This window comes from Electrona antarctica, assembly GCF_951216825.1.
Source record: "Electrona antarctica genome assembly, chromosome: 14".
Taxonomy (NCBI): Eukaryota; Metazoa; Chordata; class Actinopteri; order Myctophiformes; family Myctophidae; genus Electrona; species Electrona antarctica.
In genome coordinates this window covers 12,255,473-12,282,392 of record NC_136795.1, presented here as the reverse complement: position 1 = coordinate 12,282,392, position 26,920 = coordinate 12,255,473, and the positions used below count along the sequence as shown (strand labels likewise).

Genomic DNA, 26,920 nt, shown 5'->3' with positions numbered 1-26,920 from the left:
CAGTTCCACTTCAGCCAAGGCATTAGCCCACAGAGCCAGGAGAACCCCCCCCCCCCCCCCCCACGGCTGGCGGAAGGGAGCAGTTTTACGCTTGAGTTTATCTGTATGGGTGCTAAAGCTAACATAGCTGGAATAATGCTCACCCAGGGGTTGGTGCCCATTGACTTGCGCCAGACATTAGAGGGAAGGGAAGGCCCCCATAGGTGGGCAGAGGGGCTGGATAACGGTGCCCATTTCACCACAGGCACCAAGTCAGGCATACAAATGAAAACAAGCCCGACACTGGCCTCTAGGCAGTGGCAAAAAAACACACTGACACCAGACTAAAGTACCAGAAAGAAAACCTGTCACACATTAACATAAACATCAAAGACAGGCAGCATTCTAATCTGTGGCTGTAAGCAGCAGCCGCGCAGCATGCAGTGGAATGGTCACAGTGGAGGGAGGCGTGTTTTCGCTGTCATAGTACCAATAATGGCTGGGCTCTGCCAATAGGAAATGTACTTAATGAGTCAAACCAGAGGTGTACTGTATTATGACTACTTCCTAAACCAAGGCAAACCAATGTTAACAGTTGTAACTTGATATATTTCTGTTGTGTGAGAGTAGGTTTGCTGCTACCTGTTCTAGGATCTAGAAGGATACATTGATCCTACAATGTCCTACACACACAGAATTACCAGCTTACTCCATTCATATTTTGGGGGGCCAAAAACATTATGTGATAGCGTATATCGTGCCATCTGCAATATGACACTAAATCATCTCAATGTACTCAAGTACAATGACTGCTTCAAAGACTTCATGAAGATCATGATGATCTCTAAGACACACTTAGCGACCGGTTTCACCACTTAAGCCCTATTACGTCAGCTACGTTCAAAAATAATCTTGAAAGCAAGCCCAAATAAGCAACTACACTTCAGAATTAAACCCAAATTAAAGAAACCCGCAACTATGAATATTTACAAGTGACGTTTACAGTAAAACAAGCCCAACGTCGCTTATAATAAGAAGACCTGGCAACACTGCAAACAGGCGTGACAGGCTACTTTGCATGCGCAAAAACAATGTTTCATCAGCCAAATGGTTTGTGCTGAACTTAAATGCTAGTCTGTTGCACTTGGAAAGAGTCTCTTTGGTGGAGAAGGAGCTTAAGACGGTGAGACGGTCTGGCAGCAGCGGAGGGGACAGCCTGGTGTCAGGCACCGTTATTGCCCAGTGATGGCTCCTGTCATCCCGCTGAGGAGAAGAGCTACATTTGCCCGGGGACCGGCAGCTGTCAGCATGATGTGAGAGATCCTGCAGCCGCCAAGGAGAGGCAAGGATGAGGGGGCAAAGGCACTAGAACATCTCCCAGCGGTTTGTAAATAGCAGGCAGCACCGAGTGACCACCGCTGTGATTTTAAATTGAGGGACTGAACCTGAGGCTTTGCGTGTTCCAAGAGTTAAGCAGTAGTCACATTTGGTGTCATCCATCCATCCATCCATCTTCAACCGCTTATCCATAGTCGGGTCGCGGGGGCAACAGCTCCACCAGAGTGTTCCAGACTTCCCTCACCAGAGCAACATTAGTGACTTCCTCCTGGGGGATCCCGAGAAGTTCCAAGGCCAGTGAGTCGATGTGTTTCGTCCAACTGTGCCTTGGTCTGCCCCGGGGTCTCCTCCCAGTGGGACGTGCCTCGAGGACCTCCCTAGGGAGAAGCCTGAGAGGCTGGCTAAGCTGGCTCAATTCCAGGCAAAGGAGCAGCGGTTCTACTCCAAGTCTCTCTCGTGTGACTGAACATCTCACTCTATCTCTAAGGGAGATGCCAGCCACCCGTCGAAGAACACTCATTTAGGTCGCTTGTATTCGCGACCTTATTCTTTCGGTCATGACCCACACTTCATGACCATAGGTGAGTGTAGGAACGAAGATTGCTTGGTAGACAGAGAGCTTTGCCTTCTGGCTCAACTCTCTTTTCGTCACAACAGTGCGGTTTGGTGTCATGCTCCCAATGAGCAGTTGGTGCCTTGCATGGTAATGCATTGTAAAGCGCTTAAAGCCCTAACCACACCAGAGGGTCACCATGTAACAACATGCAACTCCTTGAAACCATTATTCCCAATGGCATGTTGCGAGGCGTTGCATTGGTGTGGTTTGTTTTGTTGCAAGGAGTTGCAGCAGTGTGGTTTGGGCCTCAGATAAAAGGCGCTATAGAGCGTTGCAGTTCAGTCGCAGTAGAAAAAAATCACACCCGTGTGAACTGAGTGGTGTAAGGCCTTATATAGCCTGTCTGACGTAATGAAATCATGTCTGACGTAATGAAATCACACCCGGGTGAACAGGGTGAACATAGCAACCATGCTCATTTTTTCTGCACAGACTAACAAAGCCAATGAAATCACACCCGGGTGAACAGGGTGAACATAGCAACCATGCTCATTTTTTCTGCACTAACAAAGCCAGTTGTAGGAGTGGTTTACACCACTCAAAAAATCACACCTGTGTGAACTGAGTGGTGTAAGGTCTTATATAGCCTGTCTGACGTATTGAAATCATGTCTGACGTAATGAAATCACACCCGGGTAAACAGGGTGAACATAGCAACCATGCTCATTTTTTCTGCACAGACTAACAAAGCCAGTTGTAGGAGTGGTTTACACCACTCAAAAATCATGTCTGACGTAATGAAATCACACCCGGGTGAACAGGGTGAACATAGCAACCATGCTCATTTTTTCTGCACAGACTAACAAAGCCAGTTGTAGGAGTGGTTTACACCACTCAAAAAGGCAGGTCACAACACTTTGTTGTTTTTCTTCTTTGTAATTATTTGTTTGGTTACTTATTAATAATATTAATAGTTAGAGTTGGCTTTGTTCGAGGCTTATAGATCTTTAAGTAAATACTTTTTGAAATGTCTATGGGAAAAATGCATGGGGACCATTTGCACCATTTGACCATTTATGAATGATGCTGGTCATTCATTTTTCACTATAATGAAGGTAACTTATGCATTGATGATATGATATCTATCACAGGCCTGGAGTTTTGGAACAATCTGTATAAACAAGGCTACTTTAATTACTTATGCCCTATTCCAAACCGGGTGTGTCACACAAAAATAGTGAAAGTAGCCTCCTTCATTCGTGTATCATTGTCAAATGTCCAACTCAGTGTCGTGTAGCCACGCCCTGGTCTCTGGTCCCACTTGGGGTGGTCCCCTGAAGGTGGTCTGTACAGGGGACAGGTGGTGGTGATGATGATTATGTGTTCTGCAGTCTGCTCTGTCAAAGTAGCCGATCTGCAGCCTCACAGCACATTGTGAGCTTGTAGAACTGCCATTAAGACCTGAGGCAGATTTTACAAATGCCTTCTAAATCAGTAGTTCTTAAAACGTTTTCGTGCCAATTGAAGGAACCTCAAGTTGATTTGACCACGGACCACCATCTGAAAATGTTTTGTGACAGGGACCCCCAGCAGATTCACAAGCTTGCATCACGGCACTAGACGCGATGAGTTTGTATATGTGCTATTTTTGAATAGCCAACACCAACACTAAAATCTAAAATGACAGATGCTTTCCCAGTTTTAATGGGTTAATTTACTATTTTTGATGGGCCCCAACACCTCCTATATCCAGCTTTTGGTGTTTGTGCACAAACTTTGTCCTACACAAACATTAAATGTCATTGACAATGAATTGATAATTTTGCGTGTTTGTGTAAACACAAACATTGCGTAACAAACATTGAAGACAAAAGTGAGGACGCAACTTGTGATTGGCCGGAATGAAATGATGTATGATGATGTATGATGATAAGAGTGCCCCTCACTTAGTCAGGGTTTGACACTAACAGTTGCCCGATTACCCGGGGCAAGTAAAATAAATGGTCGGGCAGGGTTGCCTGATCGGGCAAGTGTGCATTTTGAGTGGGGATACAACTGCCTTAGTTCCCTATAAAACAACACAAGATATATCTGTCTTGAACATGGTCATTGCGCTCCGCCTCCGCATCTTCCCCTGCTTTCTATCTCTCTCCCTGCCTCTCTCCCAAGCCCCCCCCCCCCCGCCACCATCACACACACTGTAGCGCGTGTGAAGTAGCTGAATGCGATCAGCGCGATGTACAATGAGAGAGCTCCCAGCTAAATCTGCCATGAGAAAATACCACGGACAGTCACAGAGAGAAAATGTTACGAGTATGACCAGTATGTTCAGTTCATCAATCGGTAAACAATCTAAACATGGTATCATGACAACGCCATAACCCGCCATAAGTTCCACAACCCGCCTCGCGAGTCGCCAAAAAAGTTAAGATGTCTTGACTTGGCTCGGCCTGAGCAACACTATGCGGCGATGCTGCGTCGTACGGCGGTGTTGCACCCTGAATGTGGCATGCTTCACAACGCTTGGGATACGATGCGCCGTGAGCTTGTGGATCGTTTGTTTGCCACACGACACCGTTGTACCACAAAGTAAATCTCGCAGAACGAGCACAAAACACATCAATATACATTGCCTGCCTGCCAGTGCCAAGTGTCAACAATACCATCACTGGTTGGCTTATTATTGTGTTTTCAGAACGTTGTTGTCGTTTAACACCACGAACGCCCGGGGGTATTTAGGACCATTAAATCAGAGCGCCCAGTGATTTACAGCAACGGAGCACATTTAGCGACACGCCAGGAGCTATCCCGGATGTAGCTGAAGTAGCTTGATGTATCAAAACACTCCCGAGGTGATAGACAACAACGGGAGGTATGATTAATTCTAACGCAACTAGCGACGGGACCGCGATGGGCCGTCAAAAACATAATATTTGCTTAGAATTGGACGGAATGATTTAAATCAAGAGTTATTCACGTTTTAAGATTTTCGGTCTCATCCGCTAAAATGGGGGCGGAACATTTTAGATGACGTCCCAACCGGAATGACATCGAATGTTGCGCAACAGATACTCTCAGCCTGTGGAGCGATGCGATCGGTTTTGATATCAATGAATCTCCGTCCTTTTATTAATCTCGTCCTGAGCGCTGGGCGTTACTATTTAATAGGACGGAGAACTCCGTTTATGCCGCTCGGGTGTTAATGGTTGCCAGTCATTCAATACTCATCTCACGCAGATAGTAAGCCCATGGGCTGTGTGAAAGTGGCACCTCCAGTAACGAGGGGTGTCAAGAGAGCTACCTCTAATGTTCTTATTGTTAAAATAAAATGCTAGTATTTACATAACTTGATTGTTTACTGTAGCCGATTCCTGTGACTTAAACAAAAACATAGTTTTCAACTGGGAAAGGAAACGTTTCAAGCATGCAAGTAGAAAGTAAAAATAACATGAAGAACATGACCTGCACTTGCCCGACAGACAAGTGCCTCTGAGACCTTAGTGTCAACCCCTGCTTAGTCACTTCACACAGGTGTGATTTTAAAAAAAATAATCGCTATAATAACATGCCCAAAATAGGGACACCAGGTTGAAAGACGTTGGAGGGGGAATTTGTCTTATTCATGCCCCCCCAAAAAAATAAATCAGCATGCCCGCGTGACATCATGTGGCATCCAAGTCTATGGACTTTTAATGTTTGCTTTAAGCATTCCCACCCATGACGTCATGTGGCAGTCACAGTGGGCTTCGCTGTGCTGAGTTTGGGCTGTATTTACTGGCATTTTTGAGGGGTGCCTCCTATGTCCAGTGTAAACAGTAAACACAAACATTGTCCTAACATAAATGCCATTGAAAATGAATGGCCATTCGTGAGTTTGTGACTGTGTAAACATTACGTAAACAAACATTGAAGACAAAAGTGAGGACGCAAATTGTGATTGGCCGGAATGAGATGATGCATGTGTGTGATGATAAGAGTGCCCCTCGCTTCACAGAGGTGTGAGTTTATTTATTATATTAGTTGTAGTAGTAGCTGGCACCAGTAGTAACATTACCATGTCATACTCATACCAACCCAACATCTCAGCATCCAACAGCTCAACATATAGGAGATATGTGCACTGTGGAAAAGTCCCCACACCACCAGGGAGGTAGTGGGTTCAAATCCACCGTGGCGCATCTGGTTTGTCGGGCATATATGTGCGAACACAAAACCGTGTTTGGGGGAGGGGAGGTGGGTGATATTGGTCATTGCTGCACATACTCTTACAGGCTGAGGCGGCACCTGTCAGCAGGGAGTGTTGGGCGGGAGGAGTAGGACGATGGCCTTGCGTCCTCCCGGAGGGGGCTCCTTACTGGGAGGTGAGTCAGTACAATACAACAGCAGTGTCAACACAGAAATGTGTGTCTGGGGAGGATTGAGTTAATTGGGGAGAAAAGGGTGGTAACAACAAATAATTGGCTACTCTAAATAAATAAAAGAATGGGTGATACAGAGATGCAGGAAATGCTTTAGTATTAATTGGAATGAATAGGAAAAACTGTCTTAAATTGACAGCAACCAGGGTGTCACTGAGGGTGGCCCTACTGACCTAGCTAAACTCAACTTTGGCCGAGACCCGATCCTGTCATTCTCGGTTGTTGACATGCCACCAGTGGACACTCCTTTCACTGGAAGCCGTCTGGGTGTAACACACACACTCACTCACCCACCCATCCCATACACACCATGCTGCAGCTGACAGCACAGCAGAGCAGAGGGCTTCCCCAGCTATATAGATTCCTCTTCCTCACCCTCAAAGCGAGGTCACAACAAATGGCAGCTGATGATGATTGGAAAAGCCCTAAGCATGTTTAATATCCTATCGCTTGTTATGTGAGATTCAGACAATTAAATAGAAAATGAGCTTAGAAAATACAAGAAATTAATACTTTAAAGTAAACACAATTACGATTTTGAATGAAGCAAGAACAGATTCATATTACATGGATGGAATAACTCAGAACTGTAGATGTGACAGGTTTGACAGCACACACCATGTTTAGTCATAAAAGAATACAGAGCACAAATCATTTTCCCCTCAATTCTGCAGTCATTGACTACATAATTGAGGGACTACTTTACTGTACTACCATACTTGCTGCTGCTGTGCTTCTTGAAAAAGTTGTTCTGCAGGTCTGAGTGGGTGAGATGTACAGCCTGGGGCTAGTTTGTGATATTCAGGGAGTTGCATGTGGGATTGTGGGCAGAGAAACTTGAATTTGTCAGTAACTTTGCTTAACTGGACCTCGCTGGATTAAGAAAACATCTCTGCATCGGAAGACTGAGCCATAGGAAGACTGACTATGCGATTGCGTGACAACGTATGGTTTGTCTAACTCTAAACAGCTGATAAGTGCACCAGAAACATGGATCGACTGGCCTCTGACGGGGTCATATTTCTAACAAGTGTTCAATAGTTTACCTTTTTTATATATTATTTCAGGGATGAAGATGACGAGCAAATGACCCAACACTTGAAAGTCTACACAGTCAAATCCAAAAAGAGTGTTACTTGGATCTGACTGACAGTAGCCTGAGGTTCAGCGTGTTCAACATGTTCCGCAGTCTATTATGATCTCGTATTAAAACATACAGCATCGTTCAACCAGGCCAGCAACATTGCACCTGTGCACAATACAATAAAGCAGCACTGTGGTTCTCCTCACCTGGACCATCCGATGCTGAGAGAGCAGGTGAATTGAGCTTGGGTCTCTTCGCAATGGGGGGTCCCACATCCAGCATATTGTCAGCCATCCTCCTGTCGGTGCTTAGTGGGTGGTGGATGGGGAATTTAAAGGGATCCGTGAAATACGGGCAAGTCCTTGATTTTATTTTATTTCATGTATCGTAAAGGGGTAGTAGTAAACTGGTTCCGCTGAAATTCTTCGGCTCCACGGCCAGCCTAGAAACACGTCTCAAAAGGAGGGCAACAGCGCCACCACGCTTCGACAGTCACCCCATGATAATCCAACACCCAACACCCACATAATTATCCGTAATAATTGCGTCCAAAAAAAATATTTCAGCTTGAGAAAAATAAATAAAAATAATCAAATAATATCATGCGAAGCGTAGACGCGTCCCTCTCGCCGTATGCCGTCAGTTTCACGTGTATATGGAATCATTTTTTTCGCAGCCAAAATCAGCAGCCCTAAATTCTCCTTTTGGTTTTAATAAAAAGAAGATAATTCCACAAATATTTTCTATGCACCGAGTTGATTCTCTGGACGCTGTCTGCCGGCGAATACATCGGGTCGGAGCGGAGATACGGCGACAAGCGGCGCTCTCCGAAGGGGAAATCAAACATACGAGGGGCTTTCGAGACGACAAAAGCGGCTTTAATCCTCACATGTTTGCGGCGATTCTCTTCGGAAGAACAAATACTGGGATTCTCCGTGCGAAAAGGGGGTTCAAGTCCGGTCTGACTCGGCTCGGATGGGTTTAAAAAATATAAATGCTCCGCTGAAATCCCGATTCGGAGCCGCGTCAAGATGGCGGCTGTTGATTCCTCCGATACAAAAAAAAAGTTTTTTTTTTCTTTCCAGCTAGACTGTAGGGGGGAGGGGCTCTGCCATCACGCCCTTACGCAAACCCGTGTCCCACCATGCGTCATGTGCACGTACGTGAGGTAGCCTCTAGGGGTGGAAGAACCCTACACATTAGAATAAAAAGCCATATACATACATATAATATACTAGTACATCTACAAAAATCCTTGGTAATATTTTGTAACTTCCCAACTATTTAGTAAATTAGTATGGGCCCTGGAATATGCCCCCAAGGACTTCCAGACCCCATGTTGAGAACAGTGTTTCCACAAATGTGTAATGGGATAAAAACAATATTTGGGATGGTAGTATTGTACATTTAAATGTCAAATGTATTGAATTGAATTGAAAATGGAGACCCAGATGTAAACAAGTCTTAGTGCTTTTCCTGGTTTCATCCTCGTGGCAGTTTTTGTATTGACTTGTGCTTTCGTTTGAAATGTACCCATTCTACATGCTGTGAATTGTAAAAATTACAATCAATCAATCAATCAATCAAATATTGGCTACAAAACTCAACTGGACAAAGTTTCCCCCAAAACCTCTCTTTATTCCATTGTTAAACTTCATTTGCATGCCTCAGCGTGCTATATACAAAAGGAAATCCCATAGAGAACAATGAATCAGAACTTGGCTATAGTACTGCAGGTTACTGAAATACTTATACTGCCTACAAACACAGATTAGTAGTTCCCATTTTAATGAGGCCTGTTAAAGCTGCAAACCATAACTTGTTGTGTTAATAAAACGTTATTTTGACCAATCTGTGGGGTATGTTAATACAATAATTATAACTAACACAACTAACACACACAGGTTGCAGTTGGTCAACCTGTGTTGAACTACTGTGAAATGCATATATCCTGGCTGTGGCACTACTGGTATTGCACGAAAGCTCTAGCTTAACAGTACATTTTTTAATACCTGTCCAGGGGGCCCGAGTTTGAATCTCAGGTAGGACATTAAAGTTATGGATTGCACCTTTAATTAAACAAATCACGTGGGAAAAAATACTCTTGGTGTGACTGAAGTATTATCTGTCCTGATATTAAAGTCATATTTTTCTCAAACGGATTTGGTAAAATGGACTCAAATGTCCTAATCCAGTTCACATCCCTGCTTAGATTTATGCTTTCCTTCCAACACACCATCACACCATTTCACAAACACTCTTTATACATGCAGGCACAGGTATTATTCCAACACTGTTCTAACTCTCTCCTCCTCCACTAAGGAGCTAATAATCAAGCATAGCATGCACATGTATAAATAACAGAACATACTCAGACACTATACAATAGAAAGGCATGAAGTATGTACATAAAAGTGACTGCTTTGTGCAAATGTTCATCATAGTGAATATAAAAATGGCCCATTGTCAATGTGCACAACAGAAGCAACAAATCCTCAGGATAAGGCAAAAATATCCATACACACAAAAAAAAGTCTGAATGACTGTGATGACATTCTTTGGCATCAAAATATTTCTAATGTGCCATAGTCGTAGTTCATAAAATCACCTACATCTTAAAATCAAGCCCACATACTTTCACGTTTGCACTGAAGGCAGTGTGATACAGTGATACTCAAGTGGCAAGATGTGGTCTTATGTACCCTGTCGTCCTTGAGCTGACTTGACTTTCCCAAGACAAAAATAAACAATAGGCTAATACATTGGTTTCTTGGAGTTAATAAAAAAGATATTATTTGAAAGACGTGACCTCTACTAAGCACTTTTCAACAGTTTATCAACTGATTATTATACCGATTATTATATTATATTTCTTTCATTGAAGAACTTGGGTTGTGTGCTCATAAGCGCAAAGTATACTTGTCCCTTTTAAACTTATGCTTTATAAAAGTATTACATTAATTATTGCCCTTAAAAAACATATCTAAGCATTATCACATAATAAAATGCAAAGCCAAATACGAGTTTAACAGCATATTCATATATTTGTCAACATAGTTCCTTTAACTCCAACAATGCCAATTAATCAATACAAAGTTTGGAATGATTGCTTTGAATGGCATGTATTGAGGAAAGGCACAGCTCACATTTATAGAAACGCTGTCTGGATTCAGTAGGTTGATCATAATTCAGGAGAAAGTAAACAATCACTTATGAAAACAATTAAGGAACAAACTAAACTCTCTATTGTAGCAAACCAAAATTAATCAGACAGCCAACAAGTTAAGTACTGCATGAGCAGCACTTCACTTCACAAATGTGCAAATGAAAACCCTTTCTCTAGCTTCTGAGCACACAGCCCATTTTTCTGTGTGTGTGTGTGTGTGTGTGTGTGTGTGTGTGTGTGTGTGTGTGTGTGTGTGTGTGTGTGTGTGTGTGTGAGAGAGAGAGAGAGAGAGAGAGAGAGAGAGAGACAGAGAGCACGTGAGAGAAAGTTCTCTAGAGTCTAGACACCACTTAACTGGTGGACTGAGTCAGTACATAATTAAAGCTACAATCCAGGACTTATTTTAACAAATAAAACATTATTCTAACCAATGTATGTGTTAGAGTATGTTAAAGTGATAGCTCTTGTAAAGATTAGTGTAAAATATCTATAGCAAGCCTTGTTATAGTTTGTTTAGTTAGTTGTAAAGCATCTTTCAGAACGACAAGGGCACCAGAAGAAAATTTCCTATTCATTTTTCCCATAGACGTTTCAAAAAGTATTTATTTAAAGACCTTTAAGCCTCGGACAAAGTCAACAGCCGAGTTGACAAATCATGACAATATAGAAAATGAATAAAATTCGCACATCCAGTCGAGTAAGAGTCTTTGTTTAATGATCAAAGTGCTCCGCAGCAGCAGTCATACCAGACAGACAAACGCGTTTCGGCGCGCAGGTCAATTTTGACACTGACGAAGGCCTGCGCGCCGAAACGCGTTTGTCTGTCTGGTATGACTGCTGCTGCGGAGCACTTTGATCATTAAACAAAGACTCTTACTCGACTGGATGTGCGGATTTTATTCATTTTCTATATGTTCATTTTGAATCTGCACCCAGCACACGCCTGAAGCTATATGAAACTGTCTGAGTAGAGCGTGCCTTTTCCCTTGAAATCATGACAATAAACACTTTTTTTGGGGCCGAACAAATAATTAGAAAGAAGAAAAACTCAAAAAAGTGTTATACCTACCGTGCCTTTTTTTTCTTATAATTATTTGGTCGGCCCAAAGAAATGTGTTTATTGTCATGATTTGTCAACTCGGCTGTTGGCTTTGTCCGAGGCTTAAAGGTCTTTTATACGTTTTTAAACATCTATGGAAAATTTCATGGGAAATTATCTTCCGGTGCCCTCGCAGGGGGCGGGACTGCGACGCACTATAGAGCGTCGCAGTCCCGCCCCCTACCCTGGACCAGGAAATGATTCTCCGTTCATTTTCCTCATAGACATTTCAGAAAGTATTTATTTAAAGACGTTTACGCCGCGGACAAAGCCAACTCGAGTCGTGACAAATCATGACAACAAACACAATTTTTTGGGCCGAACAAATAATTAGAAAGAAGAAAGAAACGGCACGTTACAACACTTTTTTGTTGTTTTTCTTCTTTGTAACCGTCTTTAAATAAATACTTTAAGAAATGTCTATGGGAAAAATGCATTGGGATTCATTTCCTGGTCCATGGTAGGGGGAGGGACTGCGACGCACTATAGGGGTGTCCCCATCTCTCCAGCTCATTAATAAACAGAAAATGCATGCATTTTCCGATCAGGAAAGATAATTCATACAGTATTAAGTTTAATTTTAATACTTCAGTGACACAAAGAAGTGAGCAGACAAAATTGGATCTGGAACACTATAAAATAATCTCCCGATTGGCTGAAATTAGCAGGGCCCTAGTTGCGCCACCATCTTTATTGTAGTCCGGACAGCACTGCATTTATCTCTCTCCATCGGGAGAGGGAGACAACATAAATATAACTAATGGATTGTAGCTTTAATATGTCATGACAGTATCTACCAGGTTGAATAAAGTTACAAAAATGAATCTAAATATGAAGGCAGCTCTGAAACAAATACTGGTAGGTGTACTGTAGGCTAGTACAGAGAGACACACAAACACCTGCATTTGGCTTGCATTGCATTCATTAACCTTCTTTGAATTAATATTATTATCGGTGGGGTCATTCAATTGACAGTTATGCTTTGTGTTCTCATAAAAATACAGTATACCAAGAGCTCCTATGTATCTGTTATAGACTTTTGTGTAATCATCTAGATAGCTGCTTGCCCTAATTCATCTACTGTCACAGCTAAAGATGCTGTACACATAGCGATGCCTAATAAGAGCCACTCAAATATTGCTCAGTAAAATAAATATCACTTAGAGTTCCCACAAGAGCATCATCAGGAATATGGCAAAAACTTTGCACTATAGCATCTGATGCTATTCAGTTAGCCTCATCTTTAATGCTGTGCTGTTGCCGAGAGAGCATGCTAGCTAAGTCTAGCTTAGGCAGTGATACGTCCCGACAGTGGTAGGTAATGCAAGTGTCCAAACCAAAGTCAGAGATAAAGTTGCCAGATCAGCAAGAATGATTTAATATCCTTCTCAATTACCCCCCCCCAAATTAATTGTCATACATGTCAAATGAACAGTAGTAATATCACACTCTCTCTCTCTCACACACACACACACACACACACACACACACGGACAACACACAGGCCTCCTCGAACTTCAGACGGAATTGATTTGTCTGTTCTCTGGCTTTCAAGAAAAGTTTTTTAATAAAGAAAAAAGAAAACATCATCTGCAGAATTTCATGCCGAGTTTCTGCGCAGATTGTACACAAACACAAATAGTAAAACCATCTTGTTTCCCTTTTCTTCATTGTGATCTCCCCAGTTCAACCTTTAATAAGGTCAAGCTGTTGAGTAATTACCGTAATAAAGGCAGAAATAACACTGTACTAATAGTAACACAGTAAAATATGACAGACCTAAATGTTTAACCAAAGCATTGTTTTTTTGTTTTTGTTTTTAATTAGATTTTTGCACAGATATTCCCTTTATGCCTCTTTACTTGGTCTACATATTATTCTATACTAAAGGCACTTAAAAGACATACAATGTACAAAATGCCAAACACATTTTAAAGAATCAAGATTAAAGGTTATTGATAATCAAGTAGGTTAATGCGTGGCGATGGAATCTGTAGCAAATGAGAGAATTGGCAGAGGTTGCCATCACATGCTCCCACCTCCTATGGTTGTTCCTGACTTACACGGTTCCTATTGGTCCAATCAGCATCCTTCGCCGATCCAATCACATCATCGCCTTACAGCCAAATATGACCCACTGTCTGACTGATGCTGATGAGAGCATGGTAGGTTTTCCCTGTAAGTCTGTGGAAGAACCAATTGCACACCAACTTATGTAGATGCCAACAGGCAGGAACAAGAGACTGAGCTTAAAGGGCAGAAGGTACTGATTAAAAAGCTTAAAGTTGGTTAGTTCCCCATTGTCACTATCATAATTATACTCCTTATTGCCACTTTCAACATCTTTCTGTGACTCTGCTGTGGAGTTTCGGTGTGTACTTGGCCGAGGGGAAGGAGAAATGATAGGCTGTTTGACATCTGTAGTGGGAGTTGGCCCTCTAAAGGTGCGTTCAGACTTGAATTTAAATATTCGCCTCAGTTCGTCCCGTTTGTCCTGCACCAGGTCGCGCCGCACCCGTTCGCGGTGCTCGCGCAACGTCTTTGCATTGACCTTGTATGTAATCGCGCCGCTCTAACCCTCCAAGTCTGAACGCACCTTTAGATTGGTAACGGGAAGAGATGCCAGGCCAGCGTGAGACGAGGAGCGCCTGGCATTACAATTCTGTGTAGAGAGACGCCTTTCACGGCCGTCTGATTTCTCGACAAACTCTGCCACCTCTCTTTCATGTGCCAGGAGGCCAATGCCTACTCCCAGGCTGGTAGAGGAGCCAGTGCCAGTGCTGTGTGCAGCAGCATTGGTAGTGCCGGCGGCAGTCATAGTAGTTGCAGGCAGCATGCTGGCAATTTCATCTGTGGGTGAGCGCCCGATGCTCCCGTCCACCTGCGCCCGGATCTCGGGTGATACAGAGAGCTGGTACTGAGGCACGGGACCACTGTCACTGCTTTTGGGATACAAGAACGTCTTCATCTGACCCTTTCCCTTTACGTTGACCGTTCCGCGGTAGTCAAATTCGTATTCCATGCCACTGAGCACACAGTAACTCTCCTCGCTGACCTGGACACGACACTCCACACCCGTGGTGTCCATCCGACTGGCGATATTGACCGTATCGCCCCAGATGTCGTATAGGAGCTTGGTTGTGCCGATCACGCCTGCCGTTATGGGCCCGTGGTTGAACCCGATGCGGAGCTTGAAGCCGAAGCCGAGCATGTTCTTGTTGAAGTCGTCGACCACGTGCATCATTTCCAGGGCAAAGTCAAACAGTGCCCGGAGATGGGCGTGGGGGTGCACGGCGTCTGCACATTGCTGTGCGTTGAGTCCGGCCGCTGCCATGTAAGAGGCACCGATGGTCTTTATCTTCTCGATATTAGAGAAGGCCGGCTTCCGCAGCTGCTCGTCAAAGTCTCCAATGAGCTCGTTGAGGACGCGATAGCACTCCTTGCCGCCCTCATAGCTCTCCTCGTAGAACTCGCTGAAGTTGACGATGCTAGCAAAGATGACGCCCACGTTGTCGTGATTTTTTGAGTAGCTCTGTGTGACTTTAAGTTGCTCCGCCACGTGGATGGGGATGATGTTGCGCAGCAGCCAGTCGGCCTGGTCCCTCATGTTCTGGATTTTGATGCGGTGCTGGTCAGCCTCCACGTTGCCATGGTAATGGAGGCGGTAGCTGACCTCAAACTCGCGGTTGAGGAACCAGACCAGCAGGAGAAGCAAGAAGAAGGCCACACAGGCCTCTGGGGCCAGCAGGGCCAACAGGGGACTGCTGGGCATGAGCACCAGGTCTGCCGGGCTGTCGATCACACTGACGGAACTGTTGCTGCTATTGGCATGGTCACCTGGCCTGGAGGGCAGAGGGAGAAAAACAATGCTAGGAAACAGCAGTGGTGGAAAAAAGTACTCAATTGATTTACTTAAGTAAAAGTATCAATACTGCAATATAGAAATACTCTGTTACAAGTAAAAGTCCAGAATTCAACATTTACTTGAGTAAAAGTACAAAACTCATTGTGCAGAATGTCCCATTTCAAGTTTTCAAATGTATAGAAAATGTATACAAATCTTTTGAAAATCTCTTTTCAAATGGCCAAAATGTATATAAGTAGGACTGAAGTGGGTACTGTATGTTTGGATTTGGATCCGAGATGTAGTAGAATAGAAGTGAAAGTATTGGAAATTGGAAATACTCAAGTAAAGTAAAAAATCACACCCGTGTGAACTGAGTGGTGTAAGGTCTGTCTGACGTAATGAAATCATGTCTGACGTAATGAAATCACACCCGGGTGTGATTTCATTACCTGGCTTTGTTTGTGCAGAAAAAATGAGCATGGTTGCTATGTTCACCCTGTTCACCCGGGTGTGATTTCATTACGTCATTACAACAGGGTGAACATAGCAACCATGCTCATTTTTTCTGCACAAAAAAGCCAGTTGTAGGAGTGGTTTACACCACTCAAAAATACCTCAAAGTTGTACTTAAGCACAGTACTTAAGGAATTGTACTTAGTTACTTTCCACCACTGGGAAACAGAAAGGTCAATGAGAGAAGAAAGAGAGAGGAAAGCGTCTCGAACAAAGAGGACGGAGAAAGTATATTAGTTAGCCGTAAAGTGTAGTGCATTACACAGAGGGTTGTGAGAATTGTTTGTTGCTGAGAATATATGTAGGTTACGGCCACATTTACAACATTTCAACTGTGCATCAATGCACGTGAATGGGGCCGGGTGATATGGAATATTATATGTTTTACAAAATGCCTTTGATATCGATATTGTGATAATATTATATTGTGATAAAAATATCAAATTGTAATTTTCTAGAAAATAGCACAACACATCACATCACTCATACCTGAATCACAATATCGATATTATATCAATATATTGACCAGCCCTACACTTGAATGGTTGCCACGCCAGTGAGCATCAAAAGAAAGTAAATTTAGTAGTAGTACATTTAAATCAATGATGAATGCATTCTGCATGCATAATGACAAAGACGTAAATATTCGAGGATGGACCTTATGACAATTCTTGTAGTAAATTGCTGAAATCTTATCTTCAACACTGAAATCTTATTTTCAACACAGGAACTATTTTGTCTCCAGGTAACATAGTACATATCCAAGCTAAAGTGGATTTACTCAAAGATTTCCTCCAACTGTATATACTTTCTCCATTTTCTTAAATTGTTTTTTATTATTATTTTGACACTTGCTTTGGCAATGTAAATGTATGTTTTGTCACATGCCAATAAAGATAATTTGAATTGAATTGAATGATTATTACTCTTCACTAATCCTCATAATAAGATGGAACAATTTAGTAAGCCGGTTTCTGAACTGTCCATAGCCCACCAATGAGATAAGCAGGTTTCTGAACTGTCCATAGCCCACCAATGAGATACAGAATGAGTGCCATCTTATAATGAACATTATTAAAGGTATATTCAGTGAATTCACTTCACTCAAATATCACTTTTCTTTTCTTTCTTTTTTTGATAATCCTTCCTACTATAGTGTGCTGACCATATAAGGAGTTCCTCCCTGTCCCCAGTGAGCCCCTGGGGTCAAAAAAACCCTAGTTTCAGTTTTGGTGGTGGGTGGCAAAGCCTTCATCCAATCAGGATGAGAGGGGCCTTCCTCCAATCATGTGAGGGGGCGGGATTTGGTGCACATGCTGTTGCACTTCCCCCCACTGTAGAGCGTGTGCATGTGCACATTTTGTTACCGGGGCGGACTGGGTGGTTTTCCAAATCACCCAAATCACTGAATGCTCCTTTAAGGACCAATTACATGAAAAGGTGTGCTCGTTCAAGGAAATAAAAGTACTATAATACTATGCCTTCTACTGTTTATTTATCTTTAAATAACCTAACCCAATAACTTAAAATGACACAGATGCTTTCCTGTTTTTAATGGGCTAAATGCCAGAGTGTAAAATGCAACTCCCGACAGTGTATTGCAGTGGTTCCCAAACCTTTTCATGTCAATGACCCCCAAATTGACACTAATTAGCCTGCGGACCCCCATTTGAAAAGATATGCCAGGGACCCCCATAAGAGAAGGTTTCAATGGCTCTAGCAGTGATTCTCAAAATCGACACGCATTAGGCTACGGACCCCCATTTAATGGCATTTCTATCTCTGGGACCCCCATTTATATTATAAAATCAATGTTAATTTAACTCTGAGAGTGTACAAAGGGTCTGTTTGGTCCCATTTGTACACTCTCAGAGTTACAGACCCATAAGGGTCCATTTGGTTCCTAACTATCATTTAGGTGGGGACCGCCTGGAACTCCCTCAAGGACCCCACTTTGGGAACCACTGCTGTATTGAACATGAGTCCTTATACTCACCAGAAAAACACATTGTTGCCAACGCTGAAAGAACAGACAAAACACAGTTCTAATTATCTGCGGATTAACAGCAGATGCAGTAGATATGCTATAACAAATTGAAATGTAATTATATACAGTATAAACTTATATTTACTGGCGATACAGACAAACCATGTCAATGTTAATTTAACTCTTAATGTAACCCTCAGTAGGCCTACGGGACAGGGAATTCAGAGTGATTACTGTTGGTAGAGATATTACCTGCAGGGGGTGCTGAAGAGCAGCAGCAGTAGCACCAGTCCTACCAACGTGGCTAGGCCAGAGCGCATCCAGTATGTGAGCTGGCAGAAGTTACAGTACTGGATGATGGCTATGATGACAGCACAGCACAGGAACATGGTGGACTAGAGAGGTACAGGACAGAGGTCACACATCATAAACCCATCATATAAACCCATTCAATGATGATCAGGCCATGGGCCCCTTTAGCTGAGAGAGAGATGAAGCAGGGACCCAAACTACATATACATGTACGATGTAGCCCGGGAAGCATTCCTTTCCGGGTTTATGATCCGGTCGGGAGCGGATGGTAACTGATGTCATGTTGTAGTCACTGGTTTGTAGTCATCTGGCAGGAAACCACAACCGGAATAAGAACTACCCAAAATAATTCCCTGCAATCATAATATTGTTGCGAACGAAGTGATTGCGAACGAAGTGAGCACTAACTATGGAAGCTGGCCAAAACTGTCTGTCTGTCTGCCTGTGTGTCTGTGTGTGTGTCACGCTGTAACACCACCCGCCCGCCACCAGAGGGCAACTGAAATTGGAACGATACAGAGAAGAAATTGTAACGATACAAATTGTAACGATACAGAGAACCAATAGGAACTGAAATTGGAACGATACAGAGGTCTCTGTGTGTAGTGTGTGTGTGTGTGTGCGTGCGTGCGTGCGTGCGTGCGTGCGTGCGTGCGTACGTGCGTGTGTGTGTGTGTAGCTTTGTTCGCTTCCCGCGTTTACGCGTCTTACTTGTATTCTCCCTGTGTGTCCTTTTAAACTTTTGGGTCCACTAATATCACTTCTCTTGTCTTTTAGATATTGAAGACCTGGCTGACTTACACCGTCACATTTTTCTTTGCGCTTTAGTGATGCCCTGACCCTGATAAATGTTGTATTTTGCATTATGGGATTGCATACACCTTTTTTCATTTAGGGTGGGTCTAATATGGTTTTGAGGGGAGTGACCTTTGGGTTCTGGTTATCTGTGCAGCCAATGACCGGCATCTCCATGACCTTCTCACTGGGGGTGTGGTCTATAAATGTTTGGTGGTTATTGTGCCCTGTATTGTCTGTCCTGATGAAGGTCTAAGCGACCGAAACGTCAACCTATAAAGAGTGTCTGACAGTGTGCGGGTCCTCTTCTTTGTTTTTCAAAGATACCCTTTTTAATATATCGTTGCTGTCGGGAGGAAACCTCATAACTCCATTTTTTTTCTTTTTTTTTTCTGCATAAATCAGTGCTATTGAACACCCTTTGTGTGTTGTTTCGAAAATATTGAACCAATGGAAAGTAGTCAAATGTGCTTTGGACAAAACCTCTTAACTCCATTGGACCCTCAAAATGTCTGCTAAAGCAACTAACTCCACCACCTCTCTCCCTCTCATGGAAGTAATTGACAATATATAAAGTTACTTTGTATATTGTTGCTTTGTATATATAAGGTTTTCTTAATTTCCTGAAAAATGTATATTTTTAATTTCCTGAAAAATGAACATTTCCTCCCGACAGCAGAGATATGCACTATTGCCCTACGCACCTGCCTTTTGAGGTGTGCACCAGCCTTTTGAGGTGTGCACCTGCCTTTTGAGGTGTGCACCTGCCTTTTGAGGTGTGCACCTGCCTTTTGAGGTGTGCACCTGCCTTTTGAGGTGTGCACCAGCCTTTTGAGGTGTGCACCAGCCTTTTGAGGTGTGCACCAGCCTTTTGAGGTGTGCACCTGCCTTTTGAGGTGTGCACCTGCCTTTTGAGGTGTGCACCAGCCTTTTGAGGTGTGCACCTGCCTTTTGAGGTGTGCACCTGCCTTTTGAGGTGTGCATCAGCCTTTTGAGGTGTGCACCTGCCTTTTGAGGTGTGCACCAGCCTTTTGAGGTGTGCATCAGCCTTTTGAGGTGTGCATCAGCCTTTTGAGGTGTGCATCAGCCTTTTGAGGTGTGCATCAGCCTTTTGAGGTGTGCATCAGCCTTTTGAGGTGTGCATCAGCCTTTTGAGGTGTGCATCAGCCTTTTGAGGTGTGCATCAGCCTTTTGAGGTGTGCACCAGCCTTTTGAGGTGTGCATCAGCCTTTTGAGGTGTGCATCAGCCTTTTGAGGTGTGCACCTGCCTTTTGAGGTGTGCACCTGCCTTTTGAGGTGTGCACCAGCCTTTTGAGGTGTGCACCTGCCTTTTGAGGTGTGCATCAGCCTTTTGAGGTGTGCACCTGCCTTTTGAGGTGTGCATCAGCCTTTTGAGGTGTGCACCTGCCTTTTGAGGTGTGCATCAGCCTTTTGAGGTGTGCATCTGCCTTTTGCTATAAAGGGCCTACCCAATAAAATCCTTGATCCTGCGTAGTTTCGCTGATTTTTTAAATAAATATAAATGTGAGTGTACTTTCCAGAGACTATTTAGCGCCTATATACCTTTGTTATCCCACGAGGAAATTCTACTTTATTGGGTAGGCCCTAAAATGATGATCGTGGGGAATTATTTTGGGTAGTTCTTGTTCCGGTTGTGGTTTCCTGCCTGATGACTACAAATCAGTGACTACAACATGACGTAAGTTAACTTACCATCCATCCAACACAGACCAGGCTTAGCCTGGCCATGCAAAGTTAATATTGGTTGACAGTGTATTGTATATAGTACAAGTTCACGTGATGCAACATGTTGAGAGCTTGTCGCTTGTCTACACTGTATCCTTTGGCACACAGATACGTTCTTCCATTTCCTGAAAAGTAACATTTTGAACATGCAAGATTTCCAACTGACAGCAACAATACGTTCCATATATAATTGCTGACAGTCCTTCACCTGGAGCGAGAGGTGCATGTCACAGGCGACATGGGAGAACACAGCCACGGCCGGTAAGGACACCAGAACGGCTCCTATGAGGTGACGTGGCACCCAGCCTGAGATGGCCCGCATCAACGCCAGTGTACAGCTCAGCACACCGTCCAGGTAGAAAGCCATTCTGGGTGAGGGCGATGGGAACACAGGAGGAGGCACTTTTTAAGTGAAGATGACCTCTCAATCCATATGGGATTGAACGTAACATTCTGATGGTTGTATACTGTAGGTAACTGCTATGTGACAAACATCACCCTCCGAGAGGTATAACTCACACTAGAGCACTGTTTCCCAAACTGTGGGTCGGGTTTCGGGATCCATTTGTGGGTCGCGGACACATTTTTATGGGTCCCCCATAAGAGCGATCTTCAACTGTATATGAATTCACCAACTCCCACCCTCTTCCATAATTGACCTCAGTTGAAATTATGAATTTGCAGACTGGGTGAGGTGGCATTGACCTCCACCCGTACTCTCCGTGTCTCTCACCGTATAGCCAGCAACAGAGCCAGGATCTCCAGGACGGCGGCCACAGCGGTCAGGACGAGGGCAGTGGTGGGCAGGCTCTCCTGGGCGAACAGTGGTTGGAGGAAACAAGCCAGGGAGAGGGCCAGGAACACGGAGCAGCACAGCAGCATGTCCAGAAAGGAGCTGAACGTTGGGCTGGCAAAGGTCTGCACTGGAGCCTGGGTCTCCACCTGAGAGACAGAAAGACAGGAGGACAAAGGGAACAGAGGAAACGAGAAAAAAAAATCAAAGGAAATGTGAGATGAAGAGGCGGTAAAGCCAGGAAAGCCAGAAATATGTTGAGAGTGGACATGAAGCAGCGCTCTTTTGTTGCACAATTTCTTCCCCCATTGGAGAATATAATCCATGATGATATCGCTACAACATTGCCTCGCTGTGTTTAATTTTTGGGACCGCTCTGGTTGCAATGCACGGTTGCCATGGCCCCGCCCACACTGCTTTTCTTTGTCAATAGTCATTCGCTTCTGTTTTAGGCCGCGTCTTTGAAGGCTTTTTTCTCTGAAACGAATGCGCTGTCTGTGGTGTTGAAGAGACCAGGATGAGCATGTTAGCAACAAGCAGCTGTATGGGGAGTTACCACGGGCGAGTGACAAGATAGCAGCCAGGAGCATGAGGCTGGCCGGTCACTGCCATAGACACATGGGGAAGTTCCCAGCCTGCAAACTGGTGCTGTGGTAGGCAACACATCAGCACAGATAACGAGGGTGTCCAACAGCAATGTATATGGACTTTGGTGAACTTTGGTGAACGTACCAAAGAAAGCTGCAGGGGCATGACTCTCCACTGAAACCTTCACGTTCGTCTTAAGAGACAAGTAGTCTTCACGGTTTCATAGCTGCAGAGTGCAATGTTGAGGCTACGCCAGCAGAGGGCAGTAGGATCTAAGGAGATGATATGAAGTTGTCCTGCAGTGATTTCATTTCTATTTGCCGCAGTCCTGACTGGTCTGATCGTGGTGCAGTTTACAGGCAGCCCAGTGTGACACGCGAGCCCAGTGCATGCATGCACACGCACGCACACACATCGTGATACCCCAGCTGACTCCACCTGCTGGATTTGTGTTTGCATTGTTTGGTTGGTTGTTCTGTCTTGTAGTAGAGGAGACTGAACAAACAGTCAAAAAGGACAACGCACATCAATACCTATAGGCTGGGTGCTGGATCAAAATGAAGTCATATAAGAAATTAAAAAATCGGCACACCAATTCAGGCTCCCAAGTATCTTTACTTTAATTCGGTAACGTTTCGAAACGTTACCGTTACGTTACTTTTACTCAAGTAAACTTCTACTTGTAACTTGCAGTATTGATACTTTTACTTTAGTACTTTAGCACTTTTCCCACCACTGCATACACTGGAGATAAACTGACTGGCACACTCGACAGTATCCTTGTTGGTTCAATGTTATTGGATCATTAATTTATGTAACTAAACACAATGCCTCGTGTTGGCTCTTTTCAATAGCTGTGTCTGTCTGCTTTATCGTCCCTGCCACTGAGCCTGGCTGTAGCGAATGGGGGCTCATGTTATGTATTGTCCAAGTAGTTTGGTTGACAAATGGAAGGTTGACACCTGAATTCCCCCCACGGGATCAATAATGTTCTAGTCATCCATCTTGTCTGGCTTGGTGAGCGTTTGTTTCTTAAGGCTGTGCTGCAGAACAGAGGCGTGATTTCAGAAGAAATAGAGGGTGGCGAACAGCTTAAGCCCTATACATATTTTTTTTAATTAAAACATTGAATTGAGAACGATTGCCTATGAGAATTGCTCTATAAATAGAGACACCAGGGTAAAAGTGGTTAATAAATGTATGGCTGCAGACAAGAAAACACGTGTTATTTTATAACATCTTGCATGTAGATCGATAAGCGTGGATTCAGATGCAGAAGCAAACTGAATTTGAGGTTAAATGTAAACACTATAGTAGAAGCCCTAGGAGGGGTCCGCGCGCACCCCCCTTATTGTTTTTTCTAGTTTGGATTTTTAGGACCTCTGATATACAGATGTTCATGATCCCAAGAACAAAAATGGTCCTTTTTCTGTTTTTTTTCTTCTGTTTTATTACCCCTATGAGACCTACGGAATTACTGTCTGGAACACCGTTGAGACTGTCTTTCGGAGACTGTGGCATGCTCATATGTAGAGATAGTGCGTGCGTGCGTGCGTGCGTGCGTGCGTGCGTGCGTGCGTGCACACTGTTCTTTTGGGCACAGCGGAGACGGGAGCGCAAAATGAATTAGCCGACGCTTATCCTCATTCGTCTATCTACGGTAATGTGACATCTTTGTGCTGCGTAAAATATGCCCTCTCCTTCTCCAACTGTGTATACTCCTCACGTTTCAGTTCCTAGCACCGAAGCCATGTACTTTTTATTTGCATTGTAATCCCCATAGAGGAATCTTATATTGCCTCATATAAGAACTGTATTTGAAAAATAAACAAATCAACCAGGCCGCTTCACTCATATGGATATGAAGAATCAACTGACTGTGAGAAAACGCTATTGTTACTGCTACTGAATTAGTAAAATTTTCGCTAGAAACAGACTGTATCATATATGAGTGACTGACTGTCGCAAACGATATAGAGACACCTCCCTGACAATAACGCAGAGACAGCTTGTTTATTTTTGGACCACAATGCTTATATGAAACGATTTTAAGATGACCCCATGTTATTCTCCAAAGAGAAATTACTTCCGTGAACCAGGGGAATCGAGGGGATGAGCGAACTTAGAATGCGATTGTTTGATCCGCATCAGACTTCGAATGAACCTTCACACCTGCCAAATGAAGCGCACTTTCCGACAGTATGCAGTAGGATTCGTTTTGATCGCAGTAAAGCATCCTGGTGTAAATGCGACATCAGACTAAACAATTTCAGAAAACTAAATAGGACTAAGACTAAAATGGTGAGTTATTCAAAAGACTAAGACTAAGACTAAATCTTTTCTTTTGCAATTAACATTGCACTAAGACTAAAAGATTTTAATATTTAGTCGACTAAGACTAGACTAAGACTAAACAATTTCATGAGACTAAATAAGACTAAGACTAAAATGGTGAGTTATTCAAAAGACTATGACTAAGACTAAATATAAAAATCTGCTGAAAAATTATACAGGTCTATAACTCGGAGAGTGTACACATGTCAACACTCTCAGAGATATAGTCCGTGAGCCAGGGGGGTTGGTCTGTACCATCTGGCTGAATAAGGCTCATAGTGATTTTTGTGAAGGTATACATGTCTAGAGTTAGAAAATATGTGATAGCATTGCACCCGTGGTAGCTTTATGAGTGCTATCATGCATTTTATTTTATAACACTAGGCGAAAATGGCATGGATCAATATGGAAAAAAAAATAGTAATACACCCCCCAAAAATGATAGAAAAGGTTTTTCCAATTGGTTCTGGTACCTCTAGGCATGCTTAAGAATATACTGAAAATATAGGACAATATATGTTCTGGAAAGGTGTCATTTTCAAGATGGCGTCCAATATGGCTGCCAGGAGCTTAAAATGGCTATAACTAATACTAATTCATCATTATGGCCGATATCGATATCCGATATAATTAATTGCTGTTATGGCCGATAACCAATATTACCAATGTCGATCTCATTCTGTATTGAAAGATTATAATTTTGTCTATTCTGAAAAATACATGTAACAGGGTGTCTGCACTGCAGGCTTAGGCAAGTCACATCTAACTTAAATACCTTTATAATATTGTGAGCTTGTAGATCTGTTCAAACTGTTACTTTGGGCTTGTTTATCTGTAAAGACAGACCGATTCATTAATTTCATTTCATTTTTTTCATTTTTTTATTTATTCCAAATGTTAAAATATAAATGAGAAAAGACAAAGGAAATAAACGTCCAAAAATAATAATAATGATCTTTCATAATCCTTAACTTATGTTTATGTTCGAAAGTCGGGCAGATACTGGCACTGAGGAGGATATTGGAAGGGGTATGGGAGCGCAACCTGTCAGCGGTGATCACATTCATTGACTTCCAAAAGGCTTTCGACACCATCCACCGGGGGAAACTCATGAGTATTCTACGTGCCTACGGAGTTCCAGAAAAGTTGGTCCAGATGATAGAGTCAAGCTACAGCCAGACTCGAGCCAAGGTCCAAGTTCGGCCTCAAGCTCAATACCAAGAAAACAAAGGTAATGACAGAGGACAAAACCATTGCCACTGCAGACGGGACGGTGCTCGAGCGAGTCGAGGACTTCAAGTACCTCGGGGCCTGGACTGCCTCAACTGAAAAGGATCTGAAGGTTCGGCGAGCACTTGCCTGGAAAGCCTTGCACGGGATGAGGAGAGTGTGGAAATCAGACATGGGAGAAGACCTTAAGAGGCGGCTGTTCATAGATACTGTCGAGACATGGACCTCACAGTACAACAGGAAAAATCCCTGGATGGAGTCTACACAAGAATGCTACGAATGGCACTAGGTGTCACATCAGAAATGTGGACCTCTTCTATGGGGACCTACCACGGGTCACGGACAAAGTCAGAGAGAGAAGGATGAGGCTGGCAGGGCACTGCGTCAGGTACCCAGAACTTGAGGCAAGTAAATTGACTATGGGAGCCAAACCCAGGGCAAAGCCAAGGGGGGAAAGAAGCGTACCACCTATGTAGACGTGCTGCGGCGCGACAGTTTGGCTAACAACACTGCAGAGCTCAATAACCTGATGTTGGATAGGACATTGTGGAGGGCAGCGATCCAGGAATCCCGAGTTGGTGTTGGCTAGACCTCACTCTCGCAGTTACTATGTTCGAAAAAGGAGTAGGGAAAAGTTTATTGAAACACGTAATCGGTCTGATTAATCAAACCGATGCCGATTAATCTAAAAACAACTCAAATCGTCCAATACCGATGTGTTTGCCGATTAATCTCCCATCACTAGTTAATTATGTATTGCCAAATCCAAAATGGTGTCCATACCACACCCAAAGTGATGTTCTATTGTACTGCATTATGTAAAAACAATACAATTACAAAATGAACAGAATAACTGTCACATAAAATCAATTTCTTATAAGTAGGTCAATCTTATGTGCTAAAGGTCAGGTCAATGTCTGTCTCATAAGCAGGTGTGTCCAAGCATGCAGCAGATACAGTATGGTCACTGGTTGACATGCACAGTATTCACCTTACCATTGATATGCAGCTGTTTGTTGTTGTAACCTACAGCAGGGGTATTCAACTAGATTGAACTGTAGAATGATGGTGTGTGGGGGCTGCACAGCGTGCACGCTTTACTGAAAATGTGGGGGTTCTCAAAATGCATTTGTGC

The 26,920-nt window shown here is 43.4% G+C and overlaps 2 protein-coding genes across 7 annotated transcripts in view; both read right to left on the bottom strand.

Annotated features, from left to right (window-relative positions):
* Window positions 1-8,445, bottom strand: part of crebbpb (CREB binding lysine acetyltransferase b) — a 79,667-nt gene extending 71,222 nt beyond the window's left edge. For all 5 annotated transcript variants that reach the window (XM_079520982.1, XM_079520985.1, XM_079520984.1 and 2 more), the window contains exon 1: window positions 7,582-8,445. In XM_079520982.1, the coding sequence (XP_079377108.1) occupies window positions 7,582-7,669 (88 nt within the window). In that variant the 5' untranslated portion in view covers window positions 7,670-8,445. The remainder of the gene's footprint in view (window positions 1-7,581) is intronic.
* Window positions 8,446-12,916: 4,471 nt separating this feature from the next.
* Window positions 12,917-26,920, bottom strand: part of adcy9 (adenylate cyclase 9) — an 85,859-nt gene continuing 71,855 nt past the window's right edge. For both annotated transcript variants that reach the window (XM_079520987.1, XM_079520988.1), the window contains exons 6-10: window positions 21,574-21,782; window positions 21,049-21,208; window positions 18,240-18,382; window positions 17,997-18,020; window positions 12,917-15,482 (exon numbers count right to left, since the gene is read on the bottom strand). In XM_079520987.1, the coding sequence (XP_079377113.1) occupies window positions 14,213-15,482; window positions 17,997-18,020; window positions 18,240-18,382; window positions 21,049-21,208; window positions 21,574-21,782 (1,806 nt within the window). In that variant the 3' untranslated portion in view covers window positions 12,917-14,212. The remainder of the gene's footprint in view (window positions 15,483-17,996; window positions 18,021-18,239; window positions 18,383-21,048; window positions 21,209-21,573; window positions 21,783-26,920) is intronic.